Source organism: Acomys russatus, chromosome 10, assembly GCF_903995435.1.
Source record: "Acomys russatus chromosome 10, mAcoRus1.1, whole genome shotgun sequence".
NCBI lineage: Eukaryota > Metazoa > Chordata > Mammalia > Rodentia > Muridae > Acomys > Acomys russatus.
In genome coordinates, this window is record NC_067146.1 from 69,616,108 (window position 1) to 69,638,168 (window position 22,061).

Sequence of the window (22,061 nt, forward strand, 5' to 3'; positions counted from 1 at the left end):
ATCTGTGACATCAAGCACCCAGTGTTCTGTGCTAGACTTTGCTGTGAACTTCCTTGTCCTTTTAAAAGGTAACCCCCGTCACCTCTGTTCAGAATCCAGGACTGGAGCATCTTGTTAATGTTTCTGAGGGGCAAAAACTCTTAAGATCGGAGTCATTAGAAATTTGAGTGACTTGGGGCTGGAGAGATGGCTCAGAGGTTAAGAGCACTGACTGTTCTTCTAGAGGTCCTGAGTTCAATTCCCAGCAACCACATGGTGGCTCACAACCATCTATAATGTGATCTGATGCCCTCTTCTGGCACTTAGGTGTACATGCAGGCCGAGCACTGCATACACAGTAAAACAAATCTCTTAAAAATTTTGAGTGACTCTTAGAAGTTCTGGCCTTGCATTGTATTGCCAACATGAGTGGACATGCAGGGAAGCCTGTCATCAGGAATCTGGAGCTGGGGCTGGTGATGGCACAGCAGTTAAGAGTACTCCCTGCTTGTCCAGAGGCCTGAGTTCAGTTACCAGTACCCACATCGGGCAGCTCACAAGTTCCTGGAACTCCACAAGGTATACACACACAATAAAAATATATAAGTGAAAACAGAATAGAATCTGATGCTACAGAGATGGTGCAGTGAGTGAGAGTACTTGCTGACCACACATTTGAGTTTGGATCCCAGCACCCATCACACGCAGGCACAGCCAGAGACAGACACAGGAAAACTTTGGGGACTGGCCACATGCCATTTTAGTCCCAGGCCAAGACTTTGTCTTAAGGGAGTGAGACAGAGAATGATAAAGCAAACTAGCCCATAGACCTCTTGTGGCCTCTGCATGCCCATAAACACGCGCGCGCACACACACACACATGCCCGTCACACACAATGTGATCTGTACACATGTGTGCATACTATGATCAATACACACATGTACACACTCACATGCTGCGGTAAGACTTTCCTACGGACACCTGGGAGCTGGTAAATCACAGCAGCAGGGAGGCTACCCTGGGTTCTTTAGCAGCTGAGAACTTTCCCAGAAGCTGTATGAGGTGGCTGTGTGTTTCAGAAACAGGCAGGAAAAGGCCACAGGGCCTGCTGGATTCATGTCCCCTCCCGGTGAGCTGTCTGGGTTCATGTGGGGCAGGCTTTAAATGCCTGGCTTCAATCTTCCCGCCTGGCGGATAAAAAACTCAAGCCTGCGAGGAGCTAAAGCTTCTCCACACAGTGGCTGCAGTCACGCTGCCTTCCTGCTTCTCTGTTATTTTCATTTTTTCTACCTTGACAACATGAGTGGTGGCGAGCATAGGGGTAGTTTGTGGTTTGTCTTGTTTTGAACTCTGTGTGCTAATTTTACGACACAACTTAACACAAACTAGTGTCATCATAGAGGAGGAAGCCTCAATTGAGAACATGCCTCTGTAAGATCAGGCTGTAGGACATTTTAATTAGCAATTGATGGGGGAGGGCCCAGCCTATTGTGGGTGGTGTCACCCCTGGGCTGGTGGTCCTGGGTTCTATAAAAAAAGCAAGCTGAGCAAGCCATGAGAAGCAAGCCAGTAAGCAGCACCCCTCCATGGCCTCTGCTTCGAGTCAGGGTGTTAGCTAGGTACAAAGTGAGAAACAATTCTTTTTTAAAAATGTACATAAAGTATGCTGAAACCTAATTGCAATGGACAAACGGTTAGGAGATTTAATAGAAAAGGGTAGCCTAACCCCATGAAACAATGCTACTTTCACTGCCATAATTTAATGCCCACTACAGCATAGTGCACGACTGTAATGCAAAAACAAAAGGTGCAGTGCAAGTAACATTTTACAATTATTTTTATCCTTGATTCTATGTGTGCAAGAGGGTCTGTGTGCAGTTGCAGGTTTCTGCTTGTGCCAGAAGACGGTATGATTCCCTGGAACTGGAATTCTGGGCAGTTTTAAGCTGCCCCACAGGGGTTCTGGGGCATTCTGCTAATCTGAACATCCAGCCTCTTATCTGCTGCTAAGAACTCCAATCAGCACTTTGTTCTATGGCCTCTTAACACCCAACTATGCTGAAGCAGGCCTAGCTATGTCAGAGTCCAGGTGAGGTGTGGCAGGGAACTTAGCACAGCTAACATGTCTTACAGTCAATCGGTCCTAGCCGGCTTCTTGCCGTGTTCTTCAGAAAGTCTTCCATTGACCACTCTGAACTACTCATAGGATTTTCAACTAACTCTCTTCCAAGTAGAAAACTTTATATATACCCAAGAAGCAAGCCTTCAAGAAACCAAGGGAACTGTGCCGTTAATTTCCTTACGCAGACCTGGTATATACATCCCAGGCCCCCATCATGCCCACCCTCTCCAGATGCCATCCGGGACTACTTCACTGCAACCCAACCCATGCTGAGGTTCGCCAAGTGTGACAGGACATGTGCGAAGTGACTCTCCTAATAGGTAATTTTTTTCTCTTCTCCACAGAATGTGAACGGCATAAAGTACCATGCTAAGAATGGTCACCGAACGCAAATTCGAGTCCGCAAACCATTCAAATGCCGGTGTGGGAAGAGTTACAAGACAGCTCAGGGCCTGCGGCACCACACAATCAATTTCCATCCCCCGGTGTCCGCCGAGATGATCAGGAAGATGCAGCAGTAATGTGCTGGTCAGAACTGTGCCAAGAAATCCTCACCAGCAGTTGCTGATTTTGAAAACAGCCACCTTTTTTTCAGGGGAAGCACTCAGCAACCCTTTAATGAGAAATAATTAAATGCATGCTTTAAACTTTTCTGTAATTTTGGAATGATGTATCTTTGTAGAGGTAATGATTTTGTACATTTGCACATGTAATCGTCATACCCATTTTCATTACTTTGATATAAGGTGCTAAACAAAAAAGCTCTAGGTTCTCCAGCACATTTTCCCCCAAAACAAAATAGAATTAAGGGCATGTTGCATACTGTTTAGCCATAGTGCAGTGACGTCAACTAGGAGAGGAGGGGCTGGCACTGAGATGTTGTTCAAGATTGTAATGTGATTGAAGCTTTTCAACACATCAACTCACAGAAAACCAAAATAATACCTTCATTATCAAACTGGTTACCATGCCTTACATAATGGAGTTAGTATGTGTGAGTAGAAAGACTTTAGGTAATGGAAATATAAATAAGAATGTTTAACATAATATGCTAAAATATTTTCATATTTAAATAACATGCATTAAAAGGTGTGCTTTTGTTGTTATCTTGCCCTTTAAAAAGCTGAAACTCTTGCCATCGCACTTATCAATCGTTTCAGTGTTCTAAATGGCATCTTTGCGCAAAGGACTCAGTTCGCTCATTGTTACCATACTCATTGAGTGCCTGCTGGGTGTAAGACACGGTGTTTATACCTGATGTTACTTGTGGACCAAGATACCAGTGTCTGAAATACCTTCCCCTGAAATGTTAGGAAACACTTTGAAATACGTAAGTGCGTTAAGTGCAAATTGTGTGTGTGTGTGTGAAATTTAGTTACTGCTTCATCAACAGATGAGGCTTTAAAGCACTTTGTAGTTCTCTATTGCCAACAATTTTATTTAGACGCTGCCAAGTCTTGCAGCTATGGCCCTAAGAGACCTGTGGGTTGCAATCAGAAATAAAATTTAAAACCTGTTTGAAAGAGGAACGTTGTTAAGCTCCCTGTGGCCCCCTTTCGTGTTCATTTTTGACTTCTTTTAATGGCACTTTCCTCATTACATTGTGTCTGCATTTTCCTTAGAAATGTCTGTTTAGCTTTAGAAAACATTTTGCCAGAATATGAAAATAAGCCTTACTGACAATTAAGTGCTTCTTGCAGCAGGTGGTCAACCACGAGTGACTGACCCAGCCCACTGAGCGTGGCCTCCATCTGGATCATTCCTGACGCTCCTCTCGCCGACAGTACCATCATGTGCTGAGTGTTCTTTTCTCCCAAGTGCTATTCTTTAAACAAGAGTACACCAGTTGCCTAATACGCAATAAAAGTTGCTTTGACACAGCTAACTGCACACAGTACAAATTGGTGAAAAGCAAACTCAAATTCCCTCTAAATAACTTTTTCCCATGTTCTCATTAAATGAAATCTTACGCATGGCTAGAAAGTAGTGCTCTCCTCGGTTACTCACATTGTGAAGACAATTCTGTTAAACGGACGGGTAAGCTTCTGCCTAATCCCTCACCATGATGAGGGATTTTAAGGTATTTATAAAGCTGCTGCCCAGTAAAGATGTCCTCAGCTCTGAAAAGTGGTCTTGGTCCTGACTATACAGTGTTAGCCCACCTGGTGTTAAAAGGATGATCCAGAATTGACTCATAAGTTGGTGCGAAAGTAAGCCCTACTTGCTCCATATCTACCTACAGTCGACCAAAAACTTTTAGGCCAGCAATTCTTTAGTTAGCTTTGCTCTTTCTAGTGTGAGAAACTGCAGGCAGGATCAGTAGTTGAGCAGCTGCAGTCATGAACAGTCATTGTGCATGTGAAGCCCTTCAGTGATGAGCGCAGCTTCCACTTCTCTGATGTGACAGTATTACTAAGCAGGTGAGGGAGGGTACTTTGTTACACCGCGTGTAGTGAATGTATTGTACCGTGTCTGTGAAAACCGTGCTTTAAATTATATTTTCATATGTTTTGTTGGGGACAGAGCACATAAAGTTTGAAAGCAACAAAATTATCAGAACTGAAGGCAATTTACTCAAAATTTCTGTCAAGAAAAGCTGCTTAATAAATGTACATGAAATCACATTTAAAATAAACTGCCTCTGACCCAAAATAAACATGGCTCTTTATTTTAATTAGCTCCGCTGCGAGAGACTGCATCAAGTTTACTGCGGAACTAAAACATCTTTCCTGTGCCTGTTCTCTTAGGCTCCTAATTATTTTTCAAAATCTAGATGATACGTAAAAATTCTATTCCCTTATATTTTGCATACTTTTCCTGTAAATAATAATATATCATAAGCTTGGGCTATAACCCTACTTAGGATTCAGTTAAACATCAAGATGGGTAGCCTGGTGTCGCTGACAGTACTTTAATAGTCAAAGACTACTTTCAGGTTAGCTTGGGTCATACTGATTAGCTGCAGGAGAAATGTCATAGGTAAACATCCTATGTCATCCTCAGTCATGTCTTCACCTTGAGACAGGGTGTCTCACTGAACCTGAAGCTCAGAGATGTGAGCAACACATCCCAAGGACCTCCTGTTACCAGCTCCCCAGCAACACATCTGGTTTTCTTACTCGAGTGCTGGGGATTAGAACTCAGCACAGCAGGCACTTTACTAAGTCATCTCATGGCCCCAAAGCCTCATGGGAGGCATATTTTATCCAAGTATATTGTATGACAAACTTCCTGTGAGGCTGGAAAAAGTACACACTGCTGTCCCTGCCTCCCAGGACGCCTGACAGTGGCCATCTGGGTGCCTCACACTGCTTTACCCTAGACACTAAAGCAATTTGAATCGAAAAAAGTATTTTAAAATATGTACATACACCTTTTCAAATTACTCAAATAATACACAAATTCTGCTCCTATAAATATCAGCAACATGGTGATATATAGTAGATCACATATAGCAGCCCAGAATGCTACCAACTCTGAATATTTACTTAACATCTGAAAAATCCAGTTTGCTCAGAATAGTTAACATTTGGTAACTACTAAAGTAGAGAAAAGCACTTAACATTCCAATCATAAAAGAAAAAGGAGTATACCAGCCAGAAGTTTAAGGCCCAAGCCAGAAAACTCCAAGGTAGCAGGTTAATGAAAGTCTAGTATAAATATGACAATGATCTGACAGCGCTCCAGAGCGTACCTTCTTTAATGTCAATGGACAGCACATTGCGTTGCTAAGAAACACATTAGTTGGATTTAGGTTGCGCATTCTACTTTTAATCATGTACTGAGGAATATTCTTTCCAATTTGTATTCTCACCAGGAAGCTGTTAGAAAGATACTGATACAGTCATTTTATGCCACAAACCATTTACAAAGATCATTTCATGACAACAGATGATGCCTTGATGTATCTTGGTCCATTCTCTCATTAGTTATAAATACAAATTCAATAGTTTAAAAATAGTCATTCAGATTATGCTAAAATTTTTATCATAAAATTAAGAAAATATGCCTTATATTAATTCCTAAAGCCAGTGTTTTGCATATAAAAAGCATCTGCAGGCCTGTGGTCTCATTCTTCATGCAGCTCCACAGCCAGGTAGGATTTTTAAATCTACCATTTCAATGACTAAATTAAAGTTTTTTCTATATTCAAAGAATGATTGCGCAGAACTGTTGTGCTCAGTGCTTTTATTACATAGTAGTCGCCATGCTGAATCGCCGAGGCGAACAGAAACTTAAAGTCTGGCTGTGCTAAGTGAGCCACAGCTGGTACAGATGTGTGTGTGTTTTCAGTTCAGTAACATCAAAATAATTCCTGTGTGCTGCTTCGTACACTTTGTCTAACTAGGGGGTAAATGAAGATATAAACATACAAGAACTTTTCTTAAAGCAGACAAAATTAACAGAGATTAAAACTGTATTTACTGTAGTCAAAGCTATACCCTGGCCCTAGTGACACCATACTCAAAAGAGGTTCTCAATCAGAAAAGTGTAAAGGAGGGAACATAAAAGTGACACCTGGTAGTTTCCTTAGTCTCTACGTAAGAGCTTTCTGTTTTTGTTTTGTAGCTGCTAAAGCTTACTACTAATAAAAGCTAGTCGAAGTTTAGAACGTTCTGATCAAAATGGGTCTGCACATGCCTTTCAAAGCCCTGCTGGTCGTAGTCAGGCGGGAACTGCTCGCTGCACATTGGGCACACCTTCCAGTGGCTTTCAACATGTTCTTCAAATTTGCTCTGATCATAGTTAGGAGGGAACATCAGTTCACAGAGGGGACACTTCTTGTGAACATCAAAGCTTTTAAAGAAAGAAAAAAAATGAGAGAATTTGGTCTTTTCCAGTTAAGTTGCAATAGCACTTGTCAGTGTACACCCAGTTTCATTAATCTAGGTAGCTGGCATTGAGACCACACAACGTATCCTCAGTCTTTACAAGCTTACTTGACCTCTTTCTGCTTCTAGATTCTTGCTATGTGTACAGCAACTGTCTTTTTACAAAACCACTACTACATTTAGTTTTTCAATAGGATTGACACCCCCAAATCAGACATTATGTAAAATGAGGCTTACTGTAAAAAAAATTCTCCCACGTTTTAACTTTTTTCTTTTCTTTTTTTTTTTTTTACTCCAAGTATGAATACAGCGTATCATTTTCCACCAGTGTCTACTGGGTGTGGCAGCCAAAGAACTGTGGAGTCTTGAGTGAGAGCTTGCACTGCTCTTGCAAAGGGCCAGAGCTTAGCGCCCTTTCTGTATGGCTCACTGCAGACTGAACTCCAGGTCCCGGGATCAGATGCCCTTTCTTGGCCCCCGTGAGCACCTGAACTTAAGTGAACAAACCCACATACAGACACAACACATAGAATTCAAAAGTCTAGTTCAGTTTTCTATGCCACCATCTCTTCAAAAGATGGCATGTCTGCATCTCACAGGAGGCGAGGTAAAGTAAATAGCTGGATGCACCCTGACTAGGACGTATGTTCTGTGTGCTAGACTCTGGCCACTGTATTTAACAAGTTCCAAGAATTATTCTTTAGAATCACTTGTCCTATATAATTCTGTATAATTCTACAAAGGAAAGAACTTACCTGGAATCAAAGCAAAAGCCTGCCCCATGACCACGTAAATGCTGACTTGCTGGATCAGGAGGAAGGGGCACATTCTCATCTTCCTGGCACAAAACAGAAAAGCAGGGCAGCTTTTTGAGAAAAGTGAAACCAAATACAATAAATTCTTTATTTCAGGAAGCTCATAATAATACTTAATTGCCCAATTAAGCTTTTAGCTCTATTGTTATTTAGACTTTCATACAAACACGTTTGAAAGAATGTTTATTATAGAGCATTTCACTAGGGACAAATAATGTGACATTTTTAAAATACATACTCGCCCCCCGCCCCTCATTTCAGACCCATAGTAGACACCTAAAGTAAGCTTCAGACCAACTCCTTTGATAATGTTGGTTTTCTTCCATTCATGGTTATAAAAAAGTTTAATTTACAAATAAGGCATGATATGAGGTTAATAACAAAAGCAAAGCAAAACACTGCAACAAAAAGTGAATTTGATCTCTATTTACTTATACGTATCTTATTGTATTCCAACTTTTGGAGGTGGTTTCGAGACAGGGTTTCTCTGTGTAGCCTTGGCTGTCCTAGACTCACTTTGTAGACCAAGCTGGCCTCGAACTCACGGCAATGCACCTGCCTCTGCCTCCTTAGTGCAAGGATTAAAGGTGTGTGCCACCATACCCAGTTGTATTTCAACTTTTATATTATTTTGTTTTGTTTTCTGAGACAGGGTTTCTTTGTGTAGCCCTAGCTATCCTGAAACTCACTCTGTAGACCAGACTGGCCTCAAACTTGGAGATCCACCTGTCTCTGCCTCCTAAGGCTGGGATTAAAGGAATGCACCACCACCCCTTGGCCTGTATTTCAACTGTTAAATACAACTGTTAAAATATGTCTTTGTCATATCCCAGTGGCAGCACCACTTCTTATCACTGAGTATAGTACTTACATGAACACAAGCATTTCAATCTGTAAACAGTCTTCTAAGTGGCTAGTAAGCATACAGTATATACTGGGTGAATACATTGAATAAAGGAGTGACTTATCTTGTGTGACACTTTGCATACTACTCTGAATTAAGTGCAACTAAAGTTTATTGTTTCCAGACCACAGATGACGACTTAATAACTGAAACCACAGAGAAAAGGAAGATGATTACTAACAGCTCAGTGGAGACACACTGTATTTATCTGTGTGAATGAAGCCAAACCAACCAGTACGACTTTCCAAGCCTATATATGTAGATGCCTTTTAATCATTATTAACTTGCAATAATCTTTTTGGTTAAGATGCTTATAAACATATATTGCACAGTATACAGAAAAGATGAATACAGGAAAAATAATAAAATATTTGAGTTTGTGTGATACATTCTTGGCTTGTACACACTGGGAAGACTAATGGAAAACACTATGCAAAACAACCCATAAAGTCCAAAGCCAAATTAAAACCTGATTCACAGGCTGTCAGACATGAAAATCTATAGAAGCCAGGTGGCCATGGGGCATGCCTCTTAATCTCATCACTCAGGAGATCTCTGAGAGTTCAAGACCAGCCTGGTCTACAAAGTGAGTTCCAAAATAGCCAAGGCTACACAGAAAAACCCTGTCTTGAAACAAGTCTATCAAACTGAGTTTTAGTCACAAAAACACTAATTTGGATTCCCATGCCTGAATCCCAGTATTTTGAGATTCATAGCAATCAATAGCCCAACATATCAGCTCATCTCCCACCCAAAGCAACCACCTCCGTCTATCTCCTAGCAGCTATCCACTCACTGCACTTGTGTGCGCTGAGGCATGGATGGCAGGCAGCTCAACACCCTCATGTTGCTGGGTAGTCATGCTTACCCCACAGCCGCAATTAATGGGTTAACACATGCCATGGGGAAAAGCACCAAAACAGCAGAGTTGCTGTACCAAGTACTTCTACAGGAAGGTGCACACAACCTGGCTATCACCTAACAATTTTCCCTGATTGAAAATTAAAATGAGTCTCAGGGTCTCTATCTGTCTGATTTTCTCCTCTCATCCCTGCCGCCCCCTCTCGTGTGTGTGTGTGTGTGTGTGTGTGTGTGTGTGTGTGTGTGTGTGTGTGTGTGTGTGTGTGTGTGTGTGTAATTTAATGAGATTGGAAAAAATAAGGGAGAAAACAAGCATTTTACAAGCCTTAAAAATTAAATCTTCTAGTAACTACAGTATCAGTAGCATTTAACTTTATGCACAAACAAGAAAGATGATTTATCTGTTGAGTCTGATAAATAACCATTCTGATTTTGTGTCAGGTTACTCTAGCTCCCAGGTATAGGACTTCCAGCCACAGTAACTGAAATACTGTATCTGCTTATTAACTAAGTAATACTGATGATGAAATTTCGTATTTTTCCTTAATTTTTGTAAAAAATTCTAATTCATAAACGTTAAAGAAAAAAAGGGAAAATAAAACAGCATGTTTTGATATTCTAATAAAAGCAGATATTTGAATTAGAATGCAACTTTTTAGGAGCCAAAACTATAATGGACCAGACAACTCATTGACCATTTCCCCCCTCATTTTAAACAGCAAATAGCTTACAATAGCTTTGTAAGCAACCACCAATCTGCCAATGGTACCAGTAGACTGTGGGCTGAAATGCACACTCAGTGTACTAGACATGATAATACCCTACTTGTTAAATACTAGGAGAAAAAAGTAAAAGCAATTTCTACCTTTAAGCCATACATGAACTGGCAATAATCCTATACATTATTGTCCTTTAAAAGCAGAATTCTAAGGTTAGATGTGGCAGGACACTCCTGTCATCCTAGCACTTGGAAGGCTGAGGAAGGAAGATCATCCTGGGACAGAGAAAAACCTGGGCTGCATACCAAGTAGGGTCTCAAAAGTACTAGAGGAGGAGGCCAGGTGTGTGATAGTGGCCGTAGTCCCATCACTCTGGAAGCAAAGGCAAGTTGAGACTACCTTGATCTACATGGTGAGTCTCAGGCCAGGCACTACAAAGTGAGCCTCTGTCTCAAATAATTAGTAATCAATAGTGAACTCTGGGTGTTACAATGAAGACAGCAATTCTTTTTCTTTTCTTCTTTGAAATAAGAAATCACCTATTTGAAGGATACCTTGAGCCATGAAGTATGCAAAATTTTCAAAGCAGCCAACTCCTGTCATTATTGACTCATAATACTAATATACAACGTGATCAAATCTCCACTAAAGAACGTGTTTACTACCATAATGAACTCATCTAGGGCTACTTCCGGAACGAGCAGTTCCTATACTGGGGTCTTCTAAAGAGTATGTTTCCCAGAGAAGAGGGACCCTAAACAATTACAGAATGACCCTTTGATTTTGCTTTAAGATAGAGCTGGTACAGGTTCGCCTGAACTTGCAGTAATCCTCCTGCTTCTGCCTGGGTGCTGAGATTACATACCGTCACACACAGAGTGGCTTTTGCAAGGCATTTAATTGTAGTATATAAAATACTTAGTGTTGGTTGTTTTTAGGATTTCTTCCTATTGAGATATGAGACAATTTTAAATGTCTCTTTTAAAAAGAACTAAAAATACCTGGGCATGGTGACACACGCCTTTAATCCCAGCTCTCGGGAGGCAGAAGCAAGCGGATCTCTGTGAGTTCAAGGGCAGCCTAGTCTACAAAGCGAGTCTAGGACAGCCAAGGTTACACAGAGAAACTGTCTCAAAAAAACAAAAGAACTAAAAACATGATAATGAAACAGACAGAGCTTCCTACTAAATTGAGATGTAAGAGAAAATTTTAAATGGTGTGTTTGTGTGTGTGCGCGTGTGTGCGTGCGTGCGTGCGTGCGCCTCTTTCCATTTTTTCTTTTGTTTTTTTGAGATAGGGTTTCTTTAAATAACCCTGGCTGTCTTGGAACTCGCTCTGTTGACCAGGCTGGCCTCAAACTCCGCCTAGCTAAATGTGTCTTTTAAAAAGAAGTAAAAACATGATAATAAAGTAGATAGTCTTCAAAAAAATATACACCATAGTCTAACCCTACTTCATTCTCAGATCCTTGTCAACGAAAATGCCAAATTGGGAAATGAAGCTATTAAGGCAGGCCTTTAATAGAACTGAGGGGTTAGGGGGTTAAAGACAAAATAATTTAAAAATGTCAATGTATTTCAGCATTTAATCACAGCTTTATAAGTTAAAAGAATGAGATGTCCCTTGTTAATTTTTATAAATAGTAACTTGAGTCAGATTAGAAACTGAAGAAGACCGAGAATTCCTTCGAGGTTTCTGGGGCTGTAAGGTGGTGTGGTGGTTTGACTGAGAATGGTCTCAAGAGGCTCGTCTATGTGAATGCTTGCTGTCAGTTATACACTGTCTGGATACATTAGGAGCTGTGTGACACTGCTGGTGGACTTGAGGTTCTCTCTGCCTCAACATTGGAGCTCTCAGCTACTGCTCCAGTGCCATGCCTGCCCACTGCCATGCTTCTTGCCATGATGGTATGGCCTCAAGTCTATGAAACTGTAAGCAGGCCCCCAATTAAATGTTTTCTTCTCTAAGTTGCCTTCGTCACAGTATCTTTTCTTTTAAAGATTTATTCATTATTTATACAGTATTCTGCCCACATGTGGCCCTGCCCGCCCCAAGAAGGCACTGGATCTCATTACAGATGGTCGTGAGCCCCCAGGTGGTTGCTGGGAATTGAACTTCTTTGGAAGAGCAGATGGTTCTCTTAACCTCTGAGCCATCTCTCCGGCCCCATAGTATCTTTTCACAGCAATAGGACAGTAAATAAACAGAAAGGTCAGCAGTTAAGAGCATTTGATCGGAGTTCAATTCCTCAGCACCCACAGCTGTTGGCCCACAATGACCTGTAACTCTTAGCTCCTGAGGATCTGACTCTCTTCTGGCATACATGTACACTTGTACACACACTCAACACACACACAATGGAAGTGTAAAGAGACTTTAAAAAGGTAATTCTAACATGTTTATACTATACATGGCCCTTAAAAGCACACACTGTATGCAGGGAGCAGTGGCGCACACCTTTAATCCCAGCACTTGGGAGGCAGACACACATGGATCTCTGAGTTCAAGGCCAGCCTGGTCACAAAGAGAGACCTGGACAGCCAAGGCTGTTACACAGAGAAACCCTGTCTGGAAAAACCTAAAAACATACAAAAACAAAACAACAATGTAAAATAAACCAATTACAAAAAAAAAAAAAAAAAAAAATTATGATTACAATGATACCTAGAATAGAGTCATTCAAGAAAACCAATTACAAGTGTGAATTTTCAGGACAATGGGTGTGTTTGAGTAGACACCCATTTTGCAAGACAAAACTCTGGAGAATGGATGGTCACGGTGAGTTGTTACAGAACTGTTTACTTTAAAAAATACATTAAAAGGGCTGGAGAGATGGCTCAGTGTCTGCTCTTCTAGAGGTCCTGAGTTCAATTCCCAGCAACCATCTATAATGAGAGCTCGTGCCCTCATCTGCTATGCAGACAGAATACTGTATGTAATAAAAATACATTTTAAAATGTGGGTCTGAGAGATGGCTAGTTTTAAAACAGAAGGATTGAAGTCTGGATCACTGTACCTGCAGCATGGAGCACATGTCCCTGATTCTCAGGAGGCAGAAGGCAGGAGAGCCTCCACTTCCAGCATGCTGGAGACAGGGTCACTGCTTATATGCAAACCACACTTAGCGAGTGCAGAGACTCTGATCATGGTTCCAAAAATAGGGCATGAAGGTATGTAGTGTACCATAGGGCTTCCAAGGGATTTTAATTTTGAAGAGGTATCAAATTATGCAGAGATAGCATGTGGAAAGCCAATCTGACTACTGCTCACTTTCAACTCTGGATAGCACTAGCACCCCTTTCTAACACCCTAGTTTTGAGGAACTCAATCTCTGGCACTGCTGCAACGCAAAGCAAGTGCTTTGTAAAAGCTAATGTGAGCTGGACATGGTGGTGCACGCCTTTAATCCCAGCAATTTGGATGCAAAGGCAGGCAGATCACTGTGAGTTCAAGGCCAGCTTGCTCTATAAATGGAGTCCAGGACAGCCAATGCTAACACAGAAAGATCCTGTCCCGAAACACACCTCCCCGCAACAAAAAAAAAAAAAAAAAAAAAAAAGCTAATGTTTAGTAAGAAGAAGCTGTACAGCAGTCAGTAGTCATACACATCCCATTCATAACTAAGGTTATTTAAAAATAAACACAAAATTGTAATTCAGCTATACCATTTTAATGGTTACTACATAATTAGGACATAAATGCTCATTATTAGGTCTGTCTTTTGGCCTAGGAAATGTTATAAAGGAAAGTGTTCAGGGTGCTATGACCTGAGAAGTACAGGAGCTCTGGTGGAGTATAGCTGAGGAGCAGGTAAAACCACAGCTTTCACAGACAACCTGAAAAAGTTTTGATCCTACACTGTTTTATCGCTGCTGTGATTCAGGTCTAACTACTTAATCAGTACCTCAGCTTCCTCCACTAGCAACTAGCAAAGCTGACAAGCCACCTCTTACGGCTACTGTGAAGAACAAGTGAGTTCTCATGTATATAAGGCTCAGCAGGCAAACAGCTAGAGAAACGTTTACTGCCACCACTAACATCATTACAACTGTTACAATTATTAGGTAAATGAGACTTATAAAGGGTTCTGAAAGCTGCCAGTTTCTAGCATAAGAGAAGAGGTGGCAGCTGGTGTAGGCAGCGGCATAGGCTGAAAGAGCAGGGCATCATCTCTCAATTTTGTCTCCAAGATGACCACTGGGGCACTGTGACTATTAACCACTCCCATAGCAAAATTTGCTTTCCATATTCTTACTAAAACTACATAATAAAACCCCCCATTTGCAAGTGGTTTTGCTATTAGAATGACAAGAATCTTAGGAGACATTTTAGATGTACATAAAAACTACTTTCTAATATGGAAAATCCTGTTATAAAATACAAATACCCTAGGCCTGCACAGTAAGAGCCCTTCTATCTCATTACCAAATCTCAGCATCTCAGCAAATGAGCCCAGCACTCTAACATTGCTTCTCATGGGTTTGCAGGAGGGCAAAGCACACAGAGCAGAAAGGACAGTCTGCTAATTAAGCTGAGGCAGATGATTATGAAAGAAGAATGGCTTGTCACATGTAACATCTATGCCACGAATGAGCAGATGAAATATGCAAAATGTACAGTCAGGTTGTAAAAAAAAAGCAGTAAGATGATACTAGAGACCTTAAAACAGGCTACAAAAGTTCTGACAGTTTTCCTAATTATTCCCAGTAATGGACACAGGAGGCCAAAAGGCAGGAGGGAGAGATACATTTTTCTCCATTATGAGTGTTCAACACTAGGTCTAAAATCATGCCTGTCTGAACACTGCTCAGTCTCTGCAAAGGTTAATAGCAATTAAATGCAGCAAACTGTATTAAATGAGAAACAGGTCATGATACACTGTACTTGCAAAGAGCAAGACAAACCACTTCCCTGGGATTTATCTCAGTGCACAGGAAGTCTAAGAGCTGCTATGAAGAAAGGAGTGCCGCCCTGAAAGGAGCTGCTCTAAGGAATCATGTGTTAAATGATGAAAAAAGTCTCTTTAAAATAATTTCTTAGCCAGACATGATGGCGCACACCTTTAGTTCCAGTCCTGGGAGGAAGAAGCAGATGGATTTCTATAATTTGGAGACCAGGACAGCCAGGGCTATATAGAGAGCTCAGTCTCAGAAACAGAAATAATAATCTTGTGCCATCTAAGCTAATTTAATACCATTTTTATGTCGCTGCCAGAATAAAAGATGTCACATAAGTATTAAGGATATCTAAAAAGGGGATTTCTTTAAAAAAGAGCTGTATGATAAAGATAGCGTTTTACCTAATAATGTACAGGCTATGCATATAAGGCTGAAATGGCAATCCTGTGCTTTGCAAAGTGTCTTGGTATCTTCATACTTTGCTTCTTCTAGCTCAGCAGAGCCACGATCAAAAGATTGTAGGAAGTTACTTAGAAGTCATAATTAGGGTACACTGATAATACCTTAGGATTCATGTGCTAAAGATCAAGTTAAGTCTGAAGAAAATACTAGTTGGGATTTTTCTTTTTTCGGGGGGAGGGAGGAAAGACACACACACACATGGTTTCTCTGTGTAGCCCTGGCTGTCCTGAACTTACTCAGTAGACCAGGCTGGCCTCAAACTCACAGAGGTCAGCCTGCCTCTGCCTCCCAAGTGCTAGGATTAAAGGTGTGCGCCACCACTGCCCAACTCTAGTTGAGTTTTCAAACACAGGTTTTTTTTTTTTTTTTTCCTTCAAAAAAATCAAGCAGGCAATCACATGCAAATGTAAACTCACAGTCTTTCTATATACACCCTTAACACTCTACCTAAGCCACAAAGCACAAGAGCAGGTAGGCTCAAACAATTAAACACAATTTACTCTGCTGTCCTCAGGGTCTTCTAAGCCATCCGGCCGGCTAAGGTTTCGAGCAGGCTGGCTACAGACAACATTGTCTTCCCAAGATGGGACTCGCACAGGTGGCCTCTGGATTTCATCTGGATAAAAAGCACCATCTGCTCCATCTGGAGTAAGAATTACAAAAGAAACATTTAGGGGGAAAGGCTGGATGAAATCAGTTACAGAAACTAGCACCTCCATATGTAAATATGACAGAGAAGTAAATAGGAATTCAGAGTGTGGCTCGGTGCCAATCTGCTTTCCTGGGGCACCAAAAGGCCTGGGAGCCTCAGTACTACATAGAAGAGGAGCAGCAGAGGCCACATGGCATGCAGGCTCGCACCAGCCTGGGGGACAGAGCAAGACCCTGCTTCTTATGTTTTTATTTCTAACGTACAATCTAAAACCTGAGTCTGTGATAAGCAATTAAGACTCCCTTGTTCATGACCTTTCACCTGTAGATGCCATCAGTAGTAGCACTAAACACTAAAGTGATAAATTACAAGACCAAACGTTTTTATTAGAGTTCATTACACCCTCACTTCTCTAATTCTGTGAAAATAAAAGCCAAAATCTTAGAGTTAGCTAACCCCAAGCCAAAAAACACTTGAATAACCTCTTGTTTCCTGCGCTGTGTAAGGATTACCATACTGCAGAACTGGCTGTGCACTTGACAGGGTAGGAATGAGCCCATTTTGCTCAGAGCATGTGTTGAGACACCTCGAGACTTGTTGAGGGCTCTGACCTTCCATTTTCCTTCCTTTTTGATCTTCTAAACTCCTTTTAAGTTCCTAAAATTACAAAACAAAGAGTAAGCAAGGCAGGCACATGTCCTTTGAGGGTGCAAAGACACTCAGTCCAAATACAGCACTTCTCCAGCAGTCACCATGATAAACATCTTTAAAAACCATGTTAACAGAGTAAGAAAGGGGGGGGGGGATCAATATATGCAGAAAATTCAAGATTCATTCATGGTTTTTAAAAATTAGTAGGCTAGAATAAAAACATAACTTCCTTAACTTAAAATTTTCTCATAAGACCATAAAAGTATAAAAGTAAAAAATGGTTCTACTGTAGATGAAATATAAGTAAAGGATTCTGTTCTCCCTAATTCTCATCAACGTAACTTGTAATTAAGACAAGATGAAGGCAGAGACTGGAAAAGAAATAAATATGTCCTCTTTTTTCAGATGACACAACTGTACATCTAGAAAGTACCTACAGCACAGAAGCTGGAAGGATGAGTGAAGCAGGTTGCAGAATCCTAAGTCAACACATAAATCAATTATATTCCTATATATAAGCAACAAAGAAAAGAATGGAAGTTTTAAGTCTACTTAGTAAAATCAATGAGAAAACGCCAAGGGAGTTAGCAAAAAGGTGTATAGTGCCTACCCACAAGAACAGCACAATACTGAGTGTGTGGATTAGAGACTGCACGATGGAGGGATACACACCAAGTACACACACAGAAAACACTGTTTTACATTAGTAACTCACCTCAAACTACAGATACAGTAAAATCCTAATTTAAAAAATTCCCACAGGCTTCTCCATGAATTGATATATGATTTGAAAATGGAAACACATCTCTAACTGTCAATATTTAAAAATATCCAGCATTTGGGAGGTAGAGGAAGGAGGATCCCAAGGTTGAGCCTAGCCTGGATACAAAGTGAATACACAGCATGCCTAGGTTATAATGAAAACCCCTGCCTCCAAGTTGAAGAAACAGCTTAATGGTAGAACACTTACCTAGCCTAGCCTGCAGAAGGCTCTGGATCTGACTCCCTAGCACCATCCATAAAACAAAGAGAGGAGGGGGAAAGAAAGGGGGAGAGAGACCTCTGAACAACCTAGATTTCAGATCTTAAGCATTCGTGTGACTCTGTCAGATTTTAAGTACCATTTTCCTCTACAACAAATATGAGATTTTAATATTTAAATGTCTATATAGGGTCTAGTCCTAGTACCCAGGATCCATAGCTGGGGGCCACCATTTCAAGTGCCCCACCCCACCCCAACCCCGCTCTCAAGCAAAAAGAAATGCTATGAAGGTTAAGTTTCTTAGGAATCCACTATTTCATTCTAATGGCTCAAAGCTATGGCAGTCCAATGACAGTCATTGATCTACAAAACCATACAGGTAATCTGAACTTGAGTCTTAGCAAAATTACTAATTGCTTGTCTTTTAAAAGGAGAGCTGAAGGCTGGAGAGATAGCTCAGCAGTTAAGAGCACTGGCAACTCTTCCAGAGGACCTGGGTGCAATTCCCCAGATGGCAGCCTATAACTGTCTGAAACTCCTGATACCTCTTCTGGCCTCTTTGGGCACCAGGTATAAACATGATACACAGACATACATGTAGGAAAACACCCAAAAATATAACATTAAACAAAACAAAACAACTTTTAACAGAAGACTGTCAGGAGGCTGAGATAGGAGATCACTACCGTCTGAGGATAATCTGGACTATATAGTGAGTTCAAAGTCAGACTAGGTTACTTGATAAAATCTGTCTCCTCAAAGAAGAGGGGCTAGAGAGACGGCTTGAGGCTTCACAATGCTTGCTGCTCTCGCTTTTGCTAAGGACCCAGGTTCACTTCCCAGCATTCACAAGAATGATAACCACCACCTATAACACTAGTTCAAAGGAAATGGACACTCTTCCTCCTCTACTGCCTTCATTCCACCTTCCCCTGCGCTTTTTTTTTTTTATTTTTTTTCCAGACAGGGTTTCTCTGTGTAGCCTTAGCTGTCCTGGACTCACTTTGTAGACCAGGCTAGCCTTGAACTCACAGAGATCCGCCTGCCTCTGCCTCCCAAGTGCTGGGATTAATGGCATGCGCCACACCTGGCTGACCTGTGCTTCCTTTTTATTCCATCCCCCTTAAAAAAAAAAAAAAAAAGAGGGGCACAGAGCTTAACATATACATGCACATACATTAGGGTAAACACTCATACATACAAAAATTAAAAATAAATCTTTAAAAGAAACAACAAAAACATGGGTCAGCAGGTATTCACTCAACAAGTACTGACTGACCACTGTCTGCCTTCAAGGCAACTGAAGTGTGTGCACACAGACCCAGGGGCTCAGTGATGAACAGGGAGAACCTAACCCTAACCTTTGAGAGCTTTGGCAGGCTTTAAAGTTCTCAGAAATACTCTTGAGGAATGGACATTGAATATTACACAAGTTGTTTGATATCACAATGCAAATAGTTAAAAAAAAAAAAAACAAACAATAAATAGGGGGCTGGAGAGATGGGTCAGAGTCTAAGAGCACTGACTGCTCTTCCAGAGATGGCTCACAACCATCTATAATGTGATCTTTAAAAAAACCCGAACAATAAATACTTAGTAAATACTTAAATGATGTTGTTAGCACAGGAAGCCAAGGTTACAGTTTTAAAATAATAAACCAAAGCAGACAGCAAGTGTCCAATATGATGTCCCTGATATGGCTGGCTTTTTCTAAACTGACAATAAAGCTGATGATCTCAGCTTTCGTCAAATCTTTTTATAAGCAAATGCTAAAAATATGCTCCATTAGTTTAGCCATTCCACAAATACTTCACTTCAAATACCAGGCCCTGTAACAGGGGCTACAAATACAATGAGAGAAATGGGCACCATCTGTCCTCTTCACAAACCGTGCAGTGAAGGGGAAGTAACAGATACCCAACAAAGAAGTGTAAAGTATATACAAGCATATTTGCATAAGTAAAAATTGTAGAGATCATGAAATAAAAGTACAGGTCCTATGGGTAAGTTCAGTATGAGTACCTAACAGTGGAAGCAAGCTTATGCAAGCGAGTTCCTAGCCTGTGGGAAATGGCAATGCTACCTCACAGGGGTGCCACAGCTGACTGCAGGATACTAGTGGAATTAGCAGACTATTGTTAAGCCACGCATGCATACACAAAGACATGAAGACAAAAGCTCTTTGCTGGTAGGAGAATGAATCACATTTTATAGCAAAGGCCCGGACATCCAACCTGGAGATCCACTCCTTAAGTGGGATGCTGCTGTTTTATTTCACCGCCCAAGTCTGCCACCTATTAGGTGAACTTCAGACACATTGGCAAGCGACACAGAAGACACAGTTTTCAAATACTTAGTAGTGTTTAAGAGCTTGAATTTCATCAATGACAAACTATCAATTGTTTCCTTTACTTAATAGGTTTGCTTTTTTTTTTTTTTTAACAAAGTACTAAAGTTTAAACACCCACTTAAAACTTCATTTCTTCCCTAAGCTTGAATATTTTAGACTTAAGTGACTATTTTTGTTTGTTTGTCCTCCCTCTCCCACATGGCTTCTCTGTGTAGCCTTTGCTGTTCTGGACTCACTTTGCAGACCAGGCTGCCCTTCAACTCACAGAGATCCACCTGCCTGCTGGGATTACAGGCATGAGCCACAGCGCCTGGCTCTTAACTGATTGTTAAGATTTATCTATTGATAATGTGTTCGGTGTTCTGACTGCAGGCCAGAAAAGGGCACCAGATCTCATTATAGATGGTTGTGAGCCACCATGTGGTTGTTGGGAATTGAACTCAGGACCTTTGGAAGAACAGCCAGTAACCTCTGAGCCTCCAGAGCTCCTTAATTGATAGTTTCATGCACAGTACGTGATGAAAACCTAACTAGCAATTTTCACTTTGGCATGTTTATCAACTGGCAGAAGTGCAATGCAGCAATGAGAACGGCACACAAACTCCTGTTTACTACCAGAGAGCTGACAGCTGAAGACATGGAATATAGCTTTCAAAGAGAAGACAGACGAAAGAAAGCAAAGAGCAGTCATAGCATGTCCACATTTTATTAAAGTACATTGCTCAATACCTTCTCCCTTGAGAGAGTTTCCAAATGAGAAGCCAGGCCATTTATTTCTTTGTCTTTCTCTGCCAATTGTAGCTGAATTTTAAAAAAGAAAAGGATTATTGTTAGTATTTATATTATCTATTTTCTCCTTATACATGAGATCCACTTAGAACTATGCTATCAAACTAATTTCCATCACCACGGTCAGTTATTCTCCCCAGTTCTCAGTCTTTGTAGTAGCTACCAGTTTCTTCTTCTTTATTTTTTATTTTTTCTTATTTTTGGATTTATGCAACCAAGCTGGCCTAGAACTTCTGATGCCCTCATTTAGTCTCACTCTCAGTTCTTATGTCTTAGCTTCCTGAGTACTGACACCAATGGCATGTGTCACCACACCTAGCTTCTGGTGTTCTTTTAAAATTTATCAACACTGATTATGCATAATAATAAGCTTCATTATGCATCTAAGTACATAGTGTATTTTTAATCACATTCATTTCCTACTGTCCTCTCCGGTTCCCCTCCTAGTCCCAGTAAGTAATCCCCTTCCCTTGTCCCACCCCATACAGTTACTGATGACCCAATGAGTTTGATCATCAGGTCGCTTAAGGGTTCTGGGTGGGGATTATGGGTTCTTTACTAGTAGCTGCAACACTGAATAAATTATCTCTCCCACTTTTAGCAACTCCCAGAACACTGAGGGTGGAGAGCCTTATGAGCCCCTCCCTCCTAGCTACCATTATCTGGTTGGTCCTTGGCCTCTTTCTCTCCTGACAGAACACTGACAGACTCAATACTGTGCAGGTCTTATCCAGTAATCTCAAATGCTGTGGAATTAAGAGCTCAGCAGTAATGTCTTCATCTGAGGACCCAACTCTACCTAACTCCATTCTTTCCACGCCATCTTCCAAAATGTTCCTTCCACCTTGGAGGCAGCTTCCCTTGCCTTGAAAATGACTCTTTGGCTTATGTAAAACTGCACGAATATTGTCATCCAGATGCCTGTTCTTTGGTGTCTACTTTTCCTTCCCAACCACAAATAAAGACACTCTATAACCATTCTATTTTGGGTTCTTTTGTCCATCTTGTCTTTGAAAACTTTCTTCCATTCTCAACTGTCAAATC

General features: G+C 41.0%; 2 protein-coding genes across 2 annotated transcripts in view; one reads left to right on the plus strand and one right to left on the minus strand.

Annotated features, from left to right (window-relative positions):
- The window catches only part of Jazf1 (JAZF zinc finger 1), a 289,737-nt gene extending 286,838 nt beyond the window's left edge, over positions 1-2,899 (plus strand). The window contains exon 5 of the mRNA XM_051152349.1: positions 2,447-2,899. Within this exon, the coding sequence (XP_051008306.1) occupies positions 2,447-2,623 (177 nt within the window). The 3' untranslated portion in view covers positions 2,624-2,899. The remainder of the gene's footprint in view (positions 1-2,446) is intronic.
- A 3,374-nt stretch (positions 2,900-6,273) lies between these two features.
- Positions 6,274-22,061, minus strand: part of Tax1bp1 (Tax1 binding protein 1) — a 42,858-nt gene continuing 27,070 nt past the window's right edge. Inside the window, exons 13-17 of the mRNA XM_051151498.1 lie at positions 20,958-21,029; positions 16,728-16,902; positions 16,094-16,236; positions 7,690-7,772; positions 6,274-6,899 (exon numbers count right to left, since the gene is read on the minus strand). Of these exons, the coding sequence (XP_051007455.1) occupies positions 6,698-6,899; positions 7,690-7,772; positions 16,094-16,236; positions 16,728-16,902; positions 20,958-21,029 (675 nt within the window). The 3' untranslated portion in view covers positions 6,274-6,697. The remainder of the gene's footprint in view (positions 6,900-7,689; positions 7,773-16,093; positions 16,237-16,727; positions 16,903-20,957; positions 21,030-22,061) is intronic.